General features: G+C 44.8%; 1 protein-coding gene across 7 annotated transcripts in view; it reads right to left on the bottom strand.

Moving 5' to 3' along the window:
* The window catches only part of VPS13D (vacuolar protein sorting 13 homolog D), a 273340-nt gene that overhangs the window by 45525 nt on the left and 208057 nt on the right, over positions 1-19758 (bottom strand). For 6 of the 7 annotated variants that reach the window (XM_088845450.1, XM_088845451.1, XM_088845449.1 and 3 more), the window contains 2 exons: positions 13428-13560; positions 10277-10472 (listed from right to left, as the gene is read on the bottom strand). In XM_088845450.1, coding sequence (XP_088701576.1) covers positions 10277-10472; positions 13428-13560 — 329 coding nt within the window. Of the gene's footprint in view, positions 1-6405; positions 6565-10276; positions 10473-13427; positions 13561-19758 lie in introns of all 7 variants that reach the window. The other variant, XM_088845455.1, reaches the window with a different exon arrangement.

Genomic DNA, 19758 nt, shown 5'->3' with positions numbered 1-19758 from the left:
AGAGGAACAGGAATCAGGGGTTGGGGAAAAATGGGGCAGCTGACTGATGGTTTATTTCTCACAGGAAGAAAGCTTTGACTTCTGAAAGTGTGGGTATGCTATTTACTCTGACAAAACAAACTTTAATTTGAAAAGATAAAAAAATAATTTGTCATAAAGAGATCATTAAGGTCAAAATTATATTTTTTAAAAACACTGTTCTTACCAATTGTAGAAACAAAAGAATATTTAGTAAATATGCCTAAGGTGGAAAGCACAATTGGAAAATTTAGAAATAATTATCCAATTGTAAACAATTAATAAAATGATAACAATTCATTTTGAAAGGGTTGTGGTGACCTAATAATGTGGGATAAAAATGCCCGTAACTATCTATACACCAATACACACCACCAAATATAGACTACCGACACACAAATGTAGTTTGTTTCCAAGAACAAATAGCAAGTCAAATCACTAATAAAGGGGTACTTCAAGAAAGCTATAGGAAACTTGCTTTAATGGACATGTAAGACTAACTCAAGAACATTAACCCACAGACACTTTGATGAGTCTCAGCAATCTGGAAGATTCTTCAAGGCAGTCTATCCTCCAGTATTAAATATTCTCATTACTTAATACTTATTATATGCCTGGAATATAGCAGGAGGTCAGTACTTCACCACCTGATGATTTTTACTGTCAGTTCACCTACACACGAACCAGAGAGCTCTCTAAGCAATCAGGTTAGAATATCACAAGTTTATTAACTAAATTAACAGGGCCCCTCAACAGTTCAGACAAGAACACAGAAACTCTTTGAGGCTCACATCTTTTCACTAGAAGATATGAAGGTACCCACACATGCTAATTTGACATGTTGATGCCCTGGGAGGTGGATGGGTGCCAGTCTTACTACCCTAACTGTGCTGCTGGAGTAGCTCAGTCAAGTCTAGAGGACCAAAGAGCCCTGTCCTCTGTCCATCCTGGAGGTATTTAGTGAGGTTACACTACATTCAGCTAGTCCCAACTCACCAGGGTGATCGATCCTCTTCCTAACGAGAGGTGAAGCTCTGCACTGACTCCCCTTTGAAGTTTCCAGCAGCCCCTGGGATTTTATGATACAGCCTGGGTCACCCCTGCCATTATCTATGTTTGAAGTACGTTTTGGGAAAATCTACTAGGAGCTGTCTCTGGTGTTAAAGGAGAACAACGGCCTCATAAAAACTGCTCTCTGCAAGGAGTTCAAAGGAACTTATCCAAATATTGTGGGTTTATCCTGCTTCATCAACTTTGCCAGGGCAGAAAACTGAGGTTTTGCCAAGTAAACTCTGCCAGAGAGGTACCCTCTCGATTTCCTGAATGAACTCAGGGCACTGCTCAACAACCAAGTGGCCTTTTGACAAGATGGACCTTGCACTTTGAAGTTCTCTGCTGAGTACTTACCATGCTGCTGAAGTTAGAATTTATTGGGGTGGTAGGTTAAGGTGAAGGACTAAATTAGGTAAATTATTGTGAGAGGTCCTTCTGATATGTGGAAAAATCTTCCCAATTGTTACTTCAAGAAACCCAGTAAAAGTCAGGAGCAAACCAGGAGGACTGACAATTGTTGGCAGGAAGCCAAAGTGAAGCATCACGTTACAGTGGCTCGTACAGTTTAATCCACGTTAATCCATCGTTACCGATATGCACTATTTATCAGCAGGTGATGGATCATCACCGTATTTTCAAACAAAATAGCTTGTCAAAGAAGTTAACCAGGTAGAGGTATTTGTTGGCCAGTGACATATTCATGAAGTCACAGAAGGTGCAAAGAGTGGCACTGTTTTGTATTTCTGCAAATCTCTATAACTCTTGCTTAATCGAAAACAGCTGCACTCTCTTATCCGCTTCCACAGCTAACCTGTTGCCATATCGCATATTGTGTAGCTTCTGGAAAACTCCTCTGTTCATTCATTAGAGAATTTTATTATAAAAATAGCTGTTTTTTCCCTCTGTATATCTATATATGAATATGTAAATATACAAAAATAGGTTTGACCTTACAGATCCCCTGGAAAGTATTGAGGGGGGGGCCCCAGGGTTCCTTAGACTATATTTTGAGAACCTTTGTTCTAAAAGGACCCATATGTATAAATTATGCGCTAATTAGAAATCCGTGTTCTCTACATATTAAAGTAAATCCACTAAGGATATAGGTTAGTAACACTGTTATCCTGATTTGAGTTATATATAACACATATGTGTGTGTGTTCAGTCCTCAGTAGCGTCTGACTCTTTGTGACCTCATGGATTGTAGCCCACCAAGCTTCCCTGTCCACAGGATTTTCCGGGGAAGAGTACCAGAGTGGGTTGCCATTTCTTCCTCCAGGGAATCTTCCTGATTCAGGGATTCAGCCTGCTTCTCCTGCATATTCTGCATTGCAGACGGATTCTTGACCGCTGAGCCACTGGGGAAGCCCCACCCATATATAATAAATATAATAAAATTTTCTTTGTGATTAAAATGTTACAAATTAAAAGATGCTTACTCCTTGGTAGGAAAGTTATGACCAACCTAGATAGCATATTAAAAAGCAGAGCCATTACTTTGCCAACAAAGGTCCGTCTAGTCAAGGCTATGTTTTTTCCCGTGGTCATGTATGGATGTGAGAGTTGGACTGTGAAGAAAGCTGAAAGCCGAAGAATTGATGCTTTTGAACTGTGGTGCTGGAGAAAACTCTTGAGAGTCCCTTGGACTGCAAGGAGATCCAACCAGTCCATTCTGGAGGAGATCAGTCCTGGGTGTTCATTGGAAGGACTGATGGTAAAGCTGAAACTCCAATACTTTGGCCACCTCATACGACGAGTTAACTCACTGGAAAAGATTCTGATGCTGGGAAGGATTGGGGGCGGGAGGAGAAGGGGACAACAGAGAATGAGATGGGTGGATGGCATCACCAACTCGATGGACATGAGTTTGAGTGAACTCCGGGAGTTGGTGATGGACAGGGAGGCCTGGCGTGCTGTGATTCATGGGGTCGCAAAGAGTCGGCCACGACTGAGCGACTGAACTGAACTGAATGCAATCTCACTCTCCCCACCCTGCCATTTGACAAATTAGTGAGAAACTTAGCACAAGTCTGTCTTTGAGAGGCAGTCTGACAAAAAAGAGTACTCTAAAAAGGTCTCACAGTGAGGGAACTTGGAGTTAATAACACCCAAATCTGCCTTTTCTTCCACCAATGGCTGCAGGCCTTTACTTCCAAAACAGTACTACATTCTTCATTTCTCTTCTAGCATATATGCTGCTGCTAAGTCACTTCAGTCGTGTCCGACTCTGTGTGACCCCATAGACGGCAGCCCACCAGGCTCCCCCGTCCCTGGGATTCTCCAGGCAAGAACACTGGAGTGGGTTGCCATTTCCTTCTCCATCTAGCATATATGGCCTCTATTTATTTCAGAATTATCCTACTGACTAAAGCTCTCTGGGAGCAGGGGCTATGAACTCAAACCTGGATCCTTTTTTTCAGGGAGACTCCATTTCATCTTGGGCAAAGAGGGATGATTCTGGAAGGGAAAACCATGAAAGAGAGAAGATGGCCATCAAAATCTAAAAATAAATACACCTCATGCCTTGGCAGAGGAATTCCACCAACAGTTAAATGACATTTAATTATTTTCTGATACAGGGAATACAAATTTTTCTCAGGAAGAAATACACTTCTGCTTCTTTTGAAGTTAAAAGCAAAATCCTCAAATGCATATCTTATGTATGTAAGACTGGAGGTCATTCCAGAGTTTAAAAATCAAGTCTCTGAACAAGGAAGGGACTACATGTATAAAGACTTGTGTGTGTGTGTGTGTATGTGTGCGTGTGCATGCGCCTCAGACCGATTTTTAAATGGAAGAAACCAGAATCAGAAAGCAATCATACTTTCCATTCTATTTTCTTTGAGCAAAGACCTGCTGGTTGAGACACCAGGACTATATATCAAAGACGTACGTGCCTGAATTCAATTTATTTTTACTTTTGGAAGCAGGATAGTGCCGTTTCCATGAAGTCAGTCATCTCTGCAAGCCAAAAATGGCAAAAAAATAGACGCTCTCCTTTCTAGAAACGATAATAATGTACCATGACCAAAAAAGTGGTTTTTCTCCTAACAGATAATCTCGCATAAAAATGAGTCATGGGATTTCATAAATGGAAAGGCTTTTCTCAAATATGTGTGTGCAGGAACACACACACTTCTTTTTTTCCATCAACAGATTTGAGCTTTCCATAAGCTATGTTACAATGAGAATGGATCGTCTGGAGCCTTTGAGTGAAAGGGGAGTACAGTATTTGGAATTCAGCAAAGGGAAGAAGTCTATCTTAGAAAATAAGAGTTCTCTGCTTGTGTTCCTGGGAGAGAAATTTTAACTTATAAGGCATGTTAAGATGTTTGTTAAAAATATCTCATTCTGTAACTTCATCAGACCTGAGTGAGACATCACATGTCATTAGCATAGTTCTGAGTGTTGTTTCTTCTGGGTATGCTCAGGAGGATTGAGAGAAGGATCCATCGACGTTCAAGCATTCTCGGGAAAGGCCTTGTGTGGCAAGATCAGGAAGTGAGGACACAGAGTTCTCACCTCACAGTCAGGGGTGAGCAGAAGACAGACAGAGGGGTGCCCCTAGAGCCACGGGGCCACTTTTGGAAACCAGAGAGATATGAACAGTCCCTTCCTTTCAGCCAGATGCAACAGTAATTTTTCAGTTTCACCTAAACTGAATTCCTTCTCATGATAAAACTGACTTGTCAACAAACGCCCTGGCTGCCCCCAGCAGGTGCTTACTAAGCCAATAGACAGATACGCCCAAAGATGAGAAACAGAGCCTCAGGTCAAACCTGTCCTAGGTGCTTACTTTTCACCCGGGCCAATAATCATGGCTTTATATCCATGCTCTGAGGGTGTGCAGAGTTCATCTGGAAGGAGTATCTTGTACTTCTTAAATGAGCAAGAGGCAGTAGCTACAGGAGGACATGGTGTATTTTTCTGAACGGTTGATTTTACTGGGTAGCAATGTAAAAATATTACCTTTTTTAAAACAAACATGGGATAAACTGTAAACTCCATTTACAGTTTTAAGATAAAACAGAAACTTTACAAGAAGTGCTGGACTTGCTCTCCCTCCAGATTCAGGGAGCATCGGTCCACCATCCTCTGCCTTAGAGGGAACATGGTGGAAAAAACTGAGAGCACTGGTATACATATCCGGGGCTTCCCCAGTGGCTCAGCAGTAAAGAATCTGCCTGCCAATGCATAAGAGATGCGGGTTCAATCCTGGTGTCGGAAAGATCCCCTGGAGGAAGAAATGGTGACCTGCTCCAGTATTCTTGCCTGGAAAATCCCATGGACAGAGGAGCCTGGCACGCTACAAGTCCATGAGGTCGCAAATGAGTCAGACACGACTGAGTGGGCATGCATGGATGCACGCATGGTATATCCTAATGAACATTTACATTTTTATTAGATTTTTACCTTTGGAAGTTCCCTAAAGGCTGAGTGCAAGCCAATTCTGCCTGATGTGTTATGTATAATACACCACAAAGGGCAGATGGCTGCATTCAGAGCACAATGGTTATGAGCACTGTTGCCAGACTGGACTGGAAGAACAGAAGAAGCACTTCCTAAATCCCCTTTGCTGACTTTCTTCTCACCTGCCCACCGTGACTGCACCCAGGCTCTGATGACCCAAGAGGGTCTTAACCCATTTATCCTGGAGAGTTGTGGGTTAGGATGCAAACACTAACAGAAAGGGCTTTTCCTGAAAGAAAAAAAAAAATCCATTTCCATTTCACATCTAAGAGGCCATTCGCATAAAGTATCTTTAACGAATTTTAGGTGGTATCTTGGGAGTGTTTTCACTTGAAGAAGTCAAATAAGTCCACCATGAATCTTTCCTGTGAAATCAACTGAAAGGTTACTCAAAAACTCTCTGAGCAACTGGAGTTTGCATCTATGTGCACAGTATGAGGATCCCGGGATTCCAGAACGTTATCAGAGTCCTGATGGCGAGATACTTAAATGCTGATCTATCATTATCCTTTGGATTCCCCCTTCTTCCTTATCTGACAAATAATGAGATAAGTGCCAACACTCCTGAGTTTTGCTAAATTAGTTTGAATATTTTAAGTTCTGCCAACTCCCACCTCTACCCCCTGGTTCTGGGTCTTGACAGAAAAGGTGAAGAAACAGTTTGGAGGAAACCTCAGGGGCTCAGTTCAATACACCTCCAGCTGCTGCTTTCTCGAAATGTCCTGTGACCCCATGTGTACAACATACAGTTTATTCAGAGAAATAAACAAGTAAATAAACAGTTCAAGGTCAAACCCTCCTTTCTTTTCTGTGGGTTTTTTTTTTGTGCTGCTGCTGGGTCTCTGAGGTTTTCTACTCAAGTACCTTTTTAAATGCTACCAGCAAACTCCACCCCACACGCAGAGAACTGGACGTGCCTCGGCTTTGGCCTGGTCCCATGAAGTGTTCCTTCGTAGCTCAGTCGGTAAAGAATCTGTCTGCAATGCAGGAGACCGGGTTCGATTCTGGGGTTGGGAAGATCCCCTGGAGAAGGAAATGGCAACCCATTCCAGTATTCTTGCCTGGAGAATTCCACAGACAGAGGAGCCTCGTGGGCTACACACGACTTAGCGACTAAACCGCCACCACCTGAAGAGTGGCAGACGTGTCCACATGGCTTCAGTGGCATTGCAAGTGTGGCTGCCTCAGTGCCATTTTCGTAAACTTTACTTGGGAATGGACAAATGTGGCTCAACACACGGAGACGAGAAGATGCAACCTGAGCCAGCAGAACGTGGCCCTGGAAGAGGCTTTCTTCTTCAGTTCCAAACCACACATACTTGTGCAGTTAACAAATGCAGCAGGGGATACTGGCCCACAGCATTCATGCTGAGGCCAGAGGCTCTGCCGTCCTCCGCCCTCCCCGCTCCCCCACCCCCACCTGCCTTCCCGAGAACTGTGAGACTGCATGGAAATTTCAGGGAAAAGGTAGGTGGCTGCCTTCTTGGAATGCCTGCACATGCCAACAGGGAGAGGAACTTGGAAGTATTTTAATCTCAAGGAACTCAAGTGGGGGGAGGGGGTTCCCTATAAATAAAATCATGTTCAAATAAACACAGAAAGGAGCCAATATTTCCTGTAAGGCCACTTTTCAGATGGATTACTGGAAGGAATATTCTTTCACAGTTTTATGGCTTACTTTGCTATCATCTGCTTGAAATTTGGGTCGGTTAAAACATAGATGCTAAGATCTAAGCCTTCCTTGGATGAAATATTACAAAGGAAGCAGAAAGTCTCATTCCAAGAGCAGACTCAGAGGCAGAGCGCCTGGACTCCTGGGTTCTACTGCTGGCTCGGTCCCTGGGCTCAGGTCAGCTCTCGGTCAGAATCTCACTTCTAATCCCTTCAAATCATTTGTTAGTCCCTGTTGTCTAAACAGTGGGGAAAAACCCTGAGTAACACCCCTGGATCCTGTTCAATCGACTGGGATAGTTGGAGATGGTTACAACTCACTTCCAAGAAATTGGGGTGATTTATCCCTTGGGAGAACTAGTACGTTCCTAAGAGATCACAGTGTCATCAGAACAAACCCTTGAGGCACTCAAACGTTTCTCCACCTGCAAAAACCTCTCTGCTCCTTTAATGTGACTTCAAAAATAGTATCACTCAGCATTTTATAGTTCTTTATAACATCCACATTAAAATAACTCTGGTTGGGTTTCAGACCTCTGAGAGAGAATAAATAAACAGCTATATTTATCCCCAGTTCAGAGAGGAAAAAACTGAGGCTTCAAGGGGGCTCGGAGTCTTGACCAAGGGCCCAAAACTGGTCAGGAAGGAGGTTGGGACCCAGCGCTATCGTTTCCCAGGTTAAGGGATCTTTTCTCTCAAACACATGACTCCTCATTAATAACTCTATGGTTTGATCTAGACAAATGGACCAAGGGAAATGGGTTCCAGAGTTCCAGAAGAATCTGTAATGCCTTTCCGTGCAATGAAAGGTGGAGGGCCAAGCTTCCCTGAGGCCCTAAGTTAGCATGGGTCTAGAGCATGGTACTGTGGCCACGATTCTTCCACTATTGGCTCCTCCAGGAACAGAGAAGAGAGGCAGCAGCTCAACATCCCCTCTGAACTTCCATGCCCAAGAGACCATGGCTACCTAGCTGCTCCTCACTTATCACTAGAGCTTTGGTTTCTAGGAGGAGTGAGTGACTAGAAGATAGCTGTTCTGGGCAATTCAATTAAGACTGACCAACTGCTATCTGCTTTGAGGCAAAGTGCACAGGTTCCCTGTCCCCCATTACCTGGGAGGTGACTATTCCTTCTCTTTACCTGGCCAGATCACACTTTTATGTCAGACTTCATCTCAAGTATCATTTCCCCAGATATGCCTTTTTTGACCCCACTGACCACACGTGAGCATACCTCTTTCGACTCCGTGCCTCCTCTAATTATACAGTCCCACAGCACTCTGTAAATTTCCTGTGTCATTTGTCACAATTTTAGCAAATAATTACTTCTATGATTATTTGTTTTATGTTTGCTACCCTGCTTGACTGTAAGTCCTAGGCTGTAAGACTAGACTCATCCTTGTTTTCTGCTATATTCCCAGCCTTCAGTTTTCAGGCAATTTTCAATCAATATTTACTCATCAAAAAATGAATGAGTGATAGATACACGCCGACTAACACTAAACAGAACCTTCCACAGTAAAGCTAGACAACTGGTAAAAAAGATAACACCACCTTTCTGCAGCAAGGATTTTGTGCCTTTCTTGAGCTCCTAAAAAAGAATGCGAAACTTCATCAAGCTTTCCAAACTGACACTGTATAAAATGCAAGTGATTTCTTTCTGGTCAACATCATGAGAGTTCGCAGCACAAAATGTTTCTAAATTTAACACATATACCTCAGACTCTTTAGGAAACAAATCACTCCGTCCCTTGACCACTCTAGGATTTTAAGGATGAGAATGGGTTTTCTGGAATTATTCAGGGCCTTCTATTTTATTTGGGCTTCATTGGGTCTTACTGTCCTAACAAAGTACTGGACAGAGACTTCTTGGGCTTCAGGCAGACATGGAGAAACTAACTGGAAATCCTCTGAAGTCTCCTTCCTGCCCCTTTCCCCAGCTTCCTACACGTTTTGAGATACACTCAAGGACTGTTTCATCTTTGTGTCCGAGAATAGAATGCAACTTCACTAAAGGACTAAACTCCACAGATCCTTTTTTTAAGAAGCAGCTGCTTCCAGATGGAAGACATTGTGGCTGAACACATGACATGGTCCCCGTCTACAATCTGAAGCATTTCCCCTAGTGCAGTAATGTGTCATCAGTAAGGCTTCCTGGTGACAGAAAACGGATTCATTTTAATAGGGGACGATTTCACTTCAAATCCTATTTGAGGGAGCGACAGGGTGTGGATGTGGCCCAGGCCCTGGGCGTTCTAAGGGCCTACTAACTCACTCAGGGGATATCTGTTAACCAGGCAGCAGCGAAATCTTCTGGGCTTAAGTGGAGTCCAGCTTGGCTGGGAACTGTAACATTCATTACACCCTTTGTTGATAAGATCCCCAATTAGTCACTCTGGACAAGGGAGGCTAAAATCGGCCACTAACATGAATAGCGACGTTAAAGTGGTTGGAGTCTATGGGATTTGGAGCTGTGTGGGCCGTCACTGATTTCCTGTCTCAGCTGCTATCAAGGCAAGACGGCATCCCACAGAAGACCTACCAGCTTCCTTGGGGAGTTTCTCTGTAAGGTTGGGGGACTGGCTGGCACTTTCAAGTGGAGGGAGAACTAAGAAGGGACAGACTCCATGTGGTGAAGCGCAACTGTTGGATTCTCCAACCACGCCACAGGGCCTTGGAGCAAGACACAGCCTGTGGCCTGAGAGTTTTCTTAATGGGTGTTTGGAGGGGTCTACTCAGTTTGGTGAACAGGGGATGTGTGTAAGGATGCCACTGCCTTTCTGATTAGTCTAATAAAAAAAAAATCATACACACACATACACATCCAGTATATGCAGGTATAAACAGACAGATACAGATATATAGAAAATTATGCCAGATGTTTACACTTCATTTTCATGTATCTGTATTAGGCAGGTCAGAAATTTTAGTTACGTGTATTCAGTTTTTTAAAAATCATTTCATTAAGGCAGAAAGTGTATGATCAAACATATCAGCATGGCTTAGGACAGGCAGCAGACTGGGGCTGGAAATTGCAAAAGCCACTCCCCCCCACGACCACTGACCTGGGGCCACTAAGGGTGGCTGTGTCTCTCACCGCCTGGGCTGTTTCTGATGCAAAATCCAGGGCGCCTGCCACTGGCTTGGTGACAGTGCCAACAAGCCCTTTCCCAAGGCCAGATATGAAGCCGCTGACACCCCCTTCTGTTTTCACACCTTCCACGGTTGAGGTTATAACACTGGTCAGTCCACCAATGATACCTAGCAAAAGAGACAAGGGCTGTGGTAACCTGGCCAAGGACAAAAGCAAAATCATTTAAAGGCAAACCCCTGAATTTCATGCACCTGGTGAGGTAGACATATGGGCATCATATCAACCTCCTGACAGGCAACAGGGAGGCCCATCAAGATGGAGAGGCAGCAGATGCGCCCTCGGAGTTGAGAGTCAGAGAACATGCATCACACATCAGTGAGAAGGACAGCATGTTTCAGTTTTGGAAAATCAAAGGAAAGCGAAGAGGTTACCGGAGGCTACTTTTAAATTCCAGAGCTTGAATAGCTTATGGGCAATCAGGAAAGGGTGCAGACAGAGGACTGAATCAACGGACCAGCAAACTGGGTCCTTGGGGAAAGTTGGGATCCTCTAAAATGTAAGGTGGAGCAAGAACCAAATATAAATCCTCAGTTTTCAAAGAACACTATGTGACTAGCCAGCACCACTGAATGCCTGAAATGGGGTCAAAACTCCTTCCTGCACACGTTGCTGAAACAGGTGCAGGCAACTGGAGTCGAGGATGAAGCCCAGATGAAGGGCACCCCCACGGCTGCCAGCACCAGCTGGGACCCTAGATGCCATCGTTCAAAAGACTGACTGAGGTCAAAAAGACATTCCAAACATTTTGAAAGGTGACGGCAGTGACCTTAAAGAGCCTCCCAAGTGGCCAGAAGTTGGCAGAGGCTGGAGAGGACACAGGCACTGCTAGGAAGAATCGTCTCCAGGATTTGTGCCAGGGACACTCACAGATGTTTACCCTTTGACGGAGGGGGTATGAGGACGCTCTCTAGACTCTTCAGCTCTAGTGAGACAAATTGGTAAAGGAAGTTCCTTGGGTGAGAATATACTAACAATTCACGGCATTTCTTCATTCTGGGTCCACTTGCTCCAGTGAGGCAACAGGCCTTTCCCAAAGTTTGGAACAAAGCTCATGGCAGAATCAGAACATGACTGAACCTGGGTTGAGTAGGACCAAAAGGGGGAACCGAGCCTGACTCCCAGTTTAAAAACGTGGTTTAAAAACCAAGGAGACAGCACTGATTCTGTTTCTTGTTATTGTTTAAGGGTTGTTTTTTGTTTTGTTTTTTTCATCCGAAGGAAGAATCTCACTCTACCGCTTTCATACATCCCAGAGCTTAATGGGTCCCCCTTGGATAAGGCCACTGGTTCTTGGTCTCAGACTGGCCCGACTGGCTTCTGGGGGTGTTGCACATATTATCTGAAGGATCCTTGGCTTGGAGGGATTTTGCTACTGTGAACCACTCACTCATTTTCTCAGCACACTGGAACACCCATCTAAACAGTGAGGACAGGCACGGTTTCTCTGCATCTCAAGGATGCTGGATAGATAAAGACAAGTACACATAGCAAAGCACTTTATATTCATTAAAAAAATAAAGTCTTAAAATTGTCTGGTGCACTATCATTAGTTACTAGAAACAATGCGCAACAATCAAGTTTTAAAGTCCATAAACAGATCAATTTCAGCCAAAGTTCACTGCTAGCTTGATGTCTCCTTGGGGGCTGCTTGCTTTCCAGCTGGGCAGAGGTATTTTGATCCAAACCTTATCGTTAGGAAACTTGATAAACAAAAATGAAGAAAAATATGATTTTTTACTAGGTATATTCCTTCTTTTTCCTCCAATTGTTACTGAGAGCTTCAGACTATTCCTAAGAATCTGGTACAAACAGTTCAACTAACAACAATCGCCAAGCACGAGCTATACACCAGGTGCTGTGTGAGATACTGCAGGTATAAAGGTGACCACGAGAGGGTCTTTATCCTCTCCTTGCCCTCATAGCCTATCAGGGAAGCAAGACACACACAGCTGGCTACACACACAACCCAGATTGCCAGGTGTGCTCAAATCATCGTTGATTCTAACTGGGGACAGTGGAGCTGGGCAAACCTCATCTGAGTGGGGACTTGCAGGTGGAGAAGGATTTTGATGGGCAAGGAAGTGAGGCCGGGGAGGGGGGGAGGGCAGAAGAAACATGAGTGAGCAAGGACTCGACGGCATGTCTGGAGAGTAGGATATAACTCTGAGTTGCTGAAATACAGTGTGGCTGTGGACAGTGGTGGGAAGAGCTGACTGGGTCTACTTTCCTAGGGGCCTTGAACATCATGCAGAGAACGTATTGACACAACAGATGAGTCAGACTGAAACATTAAAAATCAGAACCATAAACAAGTTTAGAGACATTCATGCTGTGTTCCACATCTCTTGGGCACATAGATCTACAATCCCTATGAATGTGCATTTATATGACTCAAAAACATCTGGGCCACAAACCTGGCAGCCAATTCACATTTCGCTACCTCCAGAAGGAATAATCCGGAGAAGGCAATGGCAAGCCACTCCAGTACTCTTGCCTAGAAAATCCCATGGACGGAGGAGCCTGGTAGGCTGCAGTCCATGGGGTCGCTACGAGTCAGACATGACTGAGCGACTTCACTTTCACTTTTCACTTTTACACATTGGAGAAGGAAATGGCAACCCACTCCAGTGTTCTTGCCTGGAGAATCCCAGGGACGGGGGAGCCTGGTGGGCTGCCGTCTATGGGGTCACACAGAGTCGGACACGACTGAAGTGACTCAGCAGCAGCAGCAGAAGGAATAATCAGTGAGCAGAAGGCACTTGAAGCAGTAGTCCTGTGTTCTGAAAAGGGGTTTGGACACTTACATTCTAGGACACTTTGGGGACAGAAGCCAGAGAACAGGAAGAAACTACAATGTGTACAACATTTTGAAAATGAATGAAGAGTTTTCACAGGTTTTAACATTTTGACCCAAGGAGGACAGAACCAGAGAGCCTGGAAGCATTCAGGCACACTCAGATACAAATCCATCATTTCCTCTTGCAATTGGATGAGCAAAAGGCACCTCCAGGGAGCTGAGGCAGAAGAGCCCCCTGTCTACAGCCTGATATTACATGACTCACCATGAGCCAGGCCGTGGATGCCAGCTACAAGGTGTTCGCCACTCGTGGCTGCATGGTATCTGATGTACTCCCGCTCTGACTGGTGGCGATTATCCATCGTCTTCCCTAAGCCATCTGATAATGTCCCCGCGAACTGGAATGAATACAAAACAGAAGGAAACAAGTTTTAAAGCCTCAGCACTTTCTTTTTTTTTTTTTACTGTTTTAATTATTTTAAATAAATACCTTTCCTTGTTCTAGCTGGGATTTAGTAAATACTGAATGAGAGAAAAGAGAGAGATTAATTGCTGAATTACATGTAGTGTGTGTCCCAGAAGAATATTTTTCAAGCACTGGACATATAATGAATTGTGGGACATTTACACTGGTGGGCACAAAGTTTTTAAACAACTACTAAACATCCATAATCATATTTAACTTTCACAATCCTACTGCAAACTTACAGAAAAATTGAATGTGTAACAAAATGGCCTGGGGGAAGAGAGATGAACTTTGGGATTCTATAATGGTGTGGATGGCTTCCCTGGTGGCTCAGTAGCGAAGAATCTGACTGCAAGGCAGGAGACGGGTTTGATCCCTGGGTCGGGAAGATCCCCTGGAGAAGGAAATGGCAACCCACTCCAGTATTCTTGCCTGGAAAATCCCATGGACAGAGGAGCCTGGCGGGCTATACTCCATGGGGTCACAAAAGAGTTGGATGTGACTTAGTGACTAAATGACGACAACAACACTGATAAGGACAGAGGCTGTTTGCTCCAAGGATCAGTGGGATTCAAAATAGAAATGTGGCAAATTGTTGCCTGAGGATTTGACACCCACATTTTAAGAGAGATCAACTGCCCCAAAGTAATGCCTTTTCTTTCACTTATTCCATAGATACTGAACTGTGCCAGATGCCCAGGCCCATCTGTCAAGAGGAAAACAAGGTCTAGGGAAAGGTGAACGGGGGTAGATGGCCTTTCTTATGAAGTGGCAGACTTGAACTCCTGATTTCAAATGCAAAATCCTTCCCCACAAATCAGAGTGAGATTTTATTTATCCTGGCATACTTTACCCAGAGAACTGTCTCACCCATCAAAACTGGATAAAAAGGACATAAAACCCTGTTTTGTCACAAGACAATCTGAAAAGGTTTAAAGTGACAGTTAATAAACCACAGGGTACTTATCCTCATCATTCAGGCATAAAAAAGGAAGGATATCAAATATATAATGAAGCTTCACGGGAAGGATCTACCAAAACAAGTGGTTTAAGTGCCAATGACCCAGGACTAACCTTTTAGAAAACTCACAGGAATGTTATTTAGATACAAAGCTTGGAGGAAAGGCTCGAGGCAAATAGCCTGCCGTGAGGACCCAGTATACTGGCCTCCTGGCCACCACAAGGCCGTTGCATTCTGGTTTGGCGAGGTGGGGCACACAGATCTGCCCAGAAAGCCATCAATCCCGAGGCTTCTGATGCTGAGAAACGAGGGAAGGTGAGGTCTGGGCACAGAAGAGAGACCAGATCCAGGGAAGAAGCAGCGATTCCACGTAAAGCAATGGTTCCTGGAGCAAGACCTGACTGCTCTTTCTCCTTGCACTCTTTTGTTTTTTAATTTTTGCAATGTTGTGTTCGGTTTCTGCAGTACCACAATGTGAATCAGCCATAATGATACATATATCCCCTCCCTCTGAGCCTCCCTCCTCTCCCCACGTCCTGCCCCTCGAGGTCATCGCGAGAGCACCCGGCTGGGCTCCCCGTGTTACACAGCAACCTCTCCCCAGCTATCCATTTTACACTCGACCGTGCATAAATGCTGATGCTACTTTCTCCATGTGCCCCACTCCCCACTTCTGCACTGTGTCCACAAGTCCATTCTCTCCATCTGTGTCTCCACTCATCCCCTGCAGACAGGTTCATGTATGGAATCTGGAAAAACGGATGGATGAACTCCTTGCACTCTTGACTGAAAGCTTTTATGACCTCATGGACCTTTCTGGAGAGGCAACCTCTGTCATGACTGCTTTCTGCCTCACCTTCCCTGTCACTCCCTGTCTCATTAGAGAGCTGAAGTTAATGAAAAGTAATTTTACACTTTCCTTTAGGACAGATACATGGTGGGATTTAATATTAAGTGGGGATTTTCTCCAGCAACCCCACTTAGAACCACTGTGGGCCATGAGCTCGGGGGTCTGGCCAAACCAGATTCTAGTCTCGACCATTCTGGTAGTCACGTGACCCTGAGCCAGGGGCCTGACCGCTGTGCCTCCCTCCCAGTATCTGTAGGAGGGAGATAGTCCTGATGCTGTCCAGCGGCTGACAGTTGCTCAGGGTATGGAATCTGGTCAGCGCTCTTACTGTTATCAGGTTATTATTAGTCAGCTACTAGTCCAAGGAGGCGGAGAAAGCAATGGCAAGCCACTCCAGTACTCTTGCCTAGAAAATCCCATGGATGGAGGAGCCTGGTAGGCTACAGTCCATGGGGTCGCTAAGGGTTGGACATGACTGAGCGACTTCACTTTCACTTTTCACTTTCACACATTGGAGAAGGAAATGGCAACCCACTCCAGTGTTCTTGCCTGGAGAATCCCAGGGACGGGGGAGCCTGGTGGGCTTCCGTCTATGGGGTAACACAGAGTCGGACACGACTGAAGTGACTTAGCAGCAGCAGTCCAAGGAGGAACATCCCACACTATCTAAAGAAAGCCTTTCAAACATTCAGAATGATGGTCACTTGCACGAGAATTTAACATTGAAAGGAAAAAAATGAAACTCTCTTCCCAGCAGATAAACACCAGCCTCCAAAGTGAATTTTTGGAGTGGTACCATGTATAAAATTAGAGTGTTGGACTTGGTGGTTTCCAAAATCCTTTCCAGCTCTGACAGTCTGTGATCTACGATCCAAGTTAGGATGTCTTTATTAAGCACTTACTCTGGGCCCAGCACAGATTTAGGTCCTGCTAAGGAGGCAAGTGAATAGCGGCCTTGGACCTACTCTCAAAAGTGACAGTCCCATTAGGAAGAAAACAATTCCATACGTGTCATGGCCAGCAACAAGAACCTGCAACACAAACTGTATGCACTTGGGAATTGAGAGAGGAGAGAGAAATGTGACCCTTGTTTTGGAGAGTGTTCTTGCTATCTTCTGGAATTATGGAGGTTGCCAGTGGTCTTTACTCAGGGTCTGGACAAAAATGTCTCTCCCCAATGTCACAGAAGAGGGGAAAGAGTGGTTCAACTTTGACTTTCCTAAAAAGAGAGATTTTCCTGGAAGAGATAGTAAGTTAAGGTCCTGTCTACATATTTCTGGCAGCTAACTAAGAAGTTAAAAACCCCATAATACTTTCTCCCCTAAGAGAATGTGGGGTAATAATCTAGGCAAATGGCCCAATACCAACCCCTTTCCCTTAACTGTCCCCCATCCTCCAATAAAACAAGTATAATAGCCAAGATTTATGAGGGAACCTATGTCAAAGCTTAACTGCCAACTGATTCTGTTGCAGCAGCCTTGGCAACCCCAGCACCAACTGGCCTGGGGTGTTCTCTGTACAGAAACACCACGTTGACCCCAAGAGGGTAGGACAAGATGACCTAAGAGATCCCCTTCTCCCTCTAAATGCTGGATTCTTCCCTGTGCTTCTCAGGGGCCTTACCACTGCCACGGAAAGGTGCCTATACCCACTCTGCACACTCTAGGGCTTCCATCTGAATGTCCATCTCTCTATTAAAAAAGCACTGTGCAGGGCAGCTGGGCTTGTCCTTTGTAACTTGTGAATGGACGGAAAGGATACAAAGATATTTTATTAACAGGAAACAACTACAAAAATCTTCACCCCTTGAAATACGATGTTGAGAACTCAGAAAACTTGTGCCATTTGTAGGAATCCATGATCCGACCAAACCCATACTGATGAGAGGTGAATAAGATTTTGCAGGGAGAAGCATTTATAGGAACTAAACTGAAGCCAGCCAGATGAAGGGTCAAAGGCTGGGCTTTGGGCCAGTCCCCTGGTCTTCTGAGAGTTGAATCCACGGCACCACAAAGCTTGCGGCCTTCTCCCACTGTGGGAGCACTGAGTCACCCTTAATTCCATCTCTCATTCCCCACCTCGGTGGGAAAGTAAATCACACCCTATATCTCATTTCTCCCTAAAAGACAGGGCGAGGACACAAGGGCTGGAGAGGGAGGTGATTCCAGTAAGCACTCTTTATGGGAGCCCTCTGGAACTGGTCTTTTCTGAGGCTGGGAAGTACTGTTTCACCCACGTCCTTGACTTTGAAAATGACCATTCAAACAGAGCAGAGATGCCCATGACAGCACAACATAACGTAGGAGTGACTGGTGTAGGAAATCCTTCACTGCCAGCCCCGGCTCTGCCTCCACATTTTAAAAAGAAAAGCCAGACGTATTAAAAATCGAATTCACACTGAAACTTTTTCATTGATGATGCTTCAAATGGAAATGAAGCCTTGGTGGAAGATACTCAGACAAAGGAAAACTCCAAGGAGGCAGGTATATGGCATAAAGACAGGACATTCACACCTGAGGTTGAATTCTGTGACATTTAATAGCTGTGAGACCACAGATGAGTAACTTCACCTTTGTGAGTCTCTCTGTCTCCTCATCTTCAAATGGGAATGAGGATAGCCATCTACGAGGATGCCGTAAGGATTAAATAAAACATGTAAAGCACTTAGCACAGAGCCTAATACATGGAACACTCAATAAAAACAGTACTGAATTATCTGAACTTAAATTTCTTCCTATGCAAAATGGGTATAATCAGATTCAACATGGCTGTCGTAAGGATTAAATGAGACCGTGCAAGCACTTTAACTCCACTCAGTATAAACTACACCTCAACACCAGAAGGGGCATTTGCAAGGACTCAGAGGTAAAGAATCTGGCTGCAATGCAGAAGTGGGTTCAATCCCTAGGTTGGGAAGATCCCCTGGAGAAGGAAATGGTAACCACTCCAGTATTCTTTCCAGCCTAGAAAATCTCATGGACAGAGGAGCCTGGAAGGCTACAGTCCATGGGGTTGCAAAGAAGTCAGATAAGACTTAGTGACTAAACAACAACAGGCCAATATAGCTCATTTGGTAGCAATTTCAAGTCCACAAAAAACTTAAGGCTGCAAGCAAATACTGTCCTGTTGCTCTGCTGTGCTGTGCTTAGTCGTTCAGTCATAACTGACTCTTTGTGACCCTATGGACTGTAGCCTTGCCGGGCCCTCTGTCCATGGGGATTCTCCAGGCAAGAATACTCAAGTGGGTTGCCATACCCTCCTCTAAGAGATCTTCCCAACCCAGGCATCAAACTCAAGTCTCCCATGTTGCAGGTGGATTCTTTACCAGTTGAGCTACCAGGACACTGTCCTAGCTAAAATGAAAGATTCAGAACAAATAGGATGTCCTTGAGAAAAGCTGCTATGACCCTTGCGAAGACAACAGTGATTCCTCCCATCTTTCACTGAAGGATGCTCCAGCACAAGCCACACCTGTGAATTCTGACCACAGCCCCAAATCACTAATTTCTACAAAGCCATATTTTCACCAGGGTGGGTAAAAATCTCAGAAGCACTTCAAGATGCCAGTTCTATAGAGTAGCTGACACACACACACACTGTACGTCAATATCCCACCTTCCAAAAATAACCCCACTGACTCCAGCAATGGAGCCACTGCAAATTAGCCTGGGTTTGGGGCCGGGCTCAGAAAAGTTGATTTTATAAAACTGAAATTCAAGCAGATGCTGGACTGATGCAAGAGAACAAATTCATACTGTGTCCCTCTGTTTCATCCTATCAGGTTCCTATCCCTTTCAGGAGGCTCAGCAAGCAGGGGATGCCAAGGATATTTGGCCAGTGTAACAGGAGCCGGGGCTTGAATTTCTGCCCCTGCTCCGGGGTGTTTCTTTCACAGTTATTTACCTAATGGAAATTTCCTCTTCAGTATCCTTGCTCCACTGATTGCTGATAACAACATCTTTCTTGTCACCAGGGCCAATGCGACCACGTATAATAGGAAAGGGGAGAGAAGTGACAAGAGTCTGTGTGTGAGTGAGAGTTTGGCCTTCTTTCAGCATCAGGTTGTACAGCCACAGATCTCAGCCACCATCACAGCTCCAACTCTGATCAGCATCGCCTGCCACAAGTTAGGCTGGAACGTGGAAATCTAGAGCCCAGTATATCATGCCTGGAGGAAGGCTGCCATGACACGGTCACAAGGCAGGGACAAACAAGTCAAGTTCTTACTCTGCCACTTACTAAACATACATGTTGGTGCAAGGCTTTCTGGAACCTCAGCTTGGTTCTGCAAAAAGCTAGTCTAAAGGGCTACTTTGAAG

This window comes from Moschus berezovskii, chromosome 17 (assembly GCF_049115385.1).
Source record: "Moschus berezovskii isolate FMDL1 chromosome 17, NW_MosBer_1.0, whole genome shotgun sequence".
Taxonomy (NCBI): Eukaryota; Metazoa; Chordata; class Mammalia; order Artiodactyla; family Moschidae; genus Moschus; species Moschus berezovskii.
The sequence above is the reverse complement of the archived record's forward strand: the minus strand, read 5'-3'. Positions and strand labels throughout refer to the sequence as shown.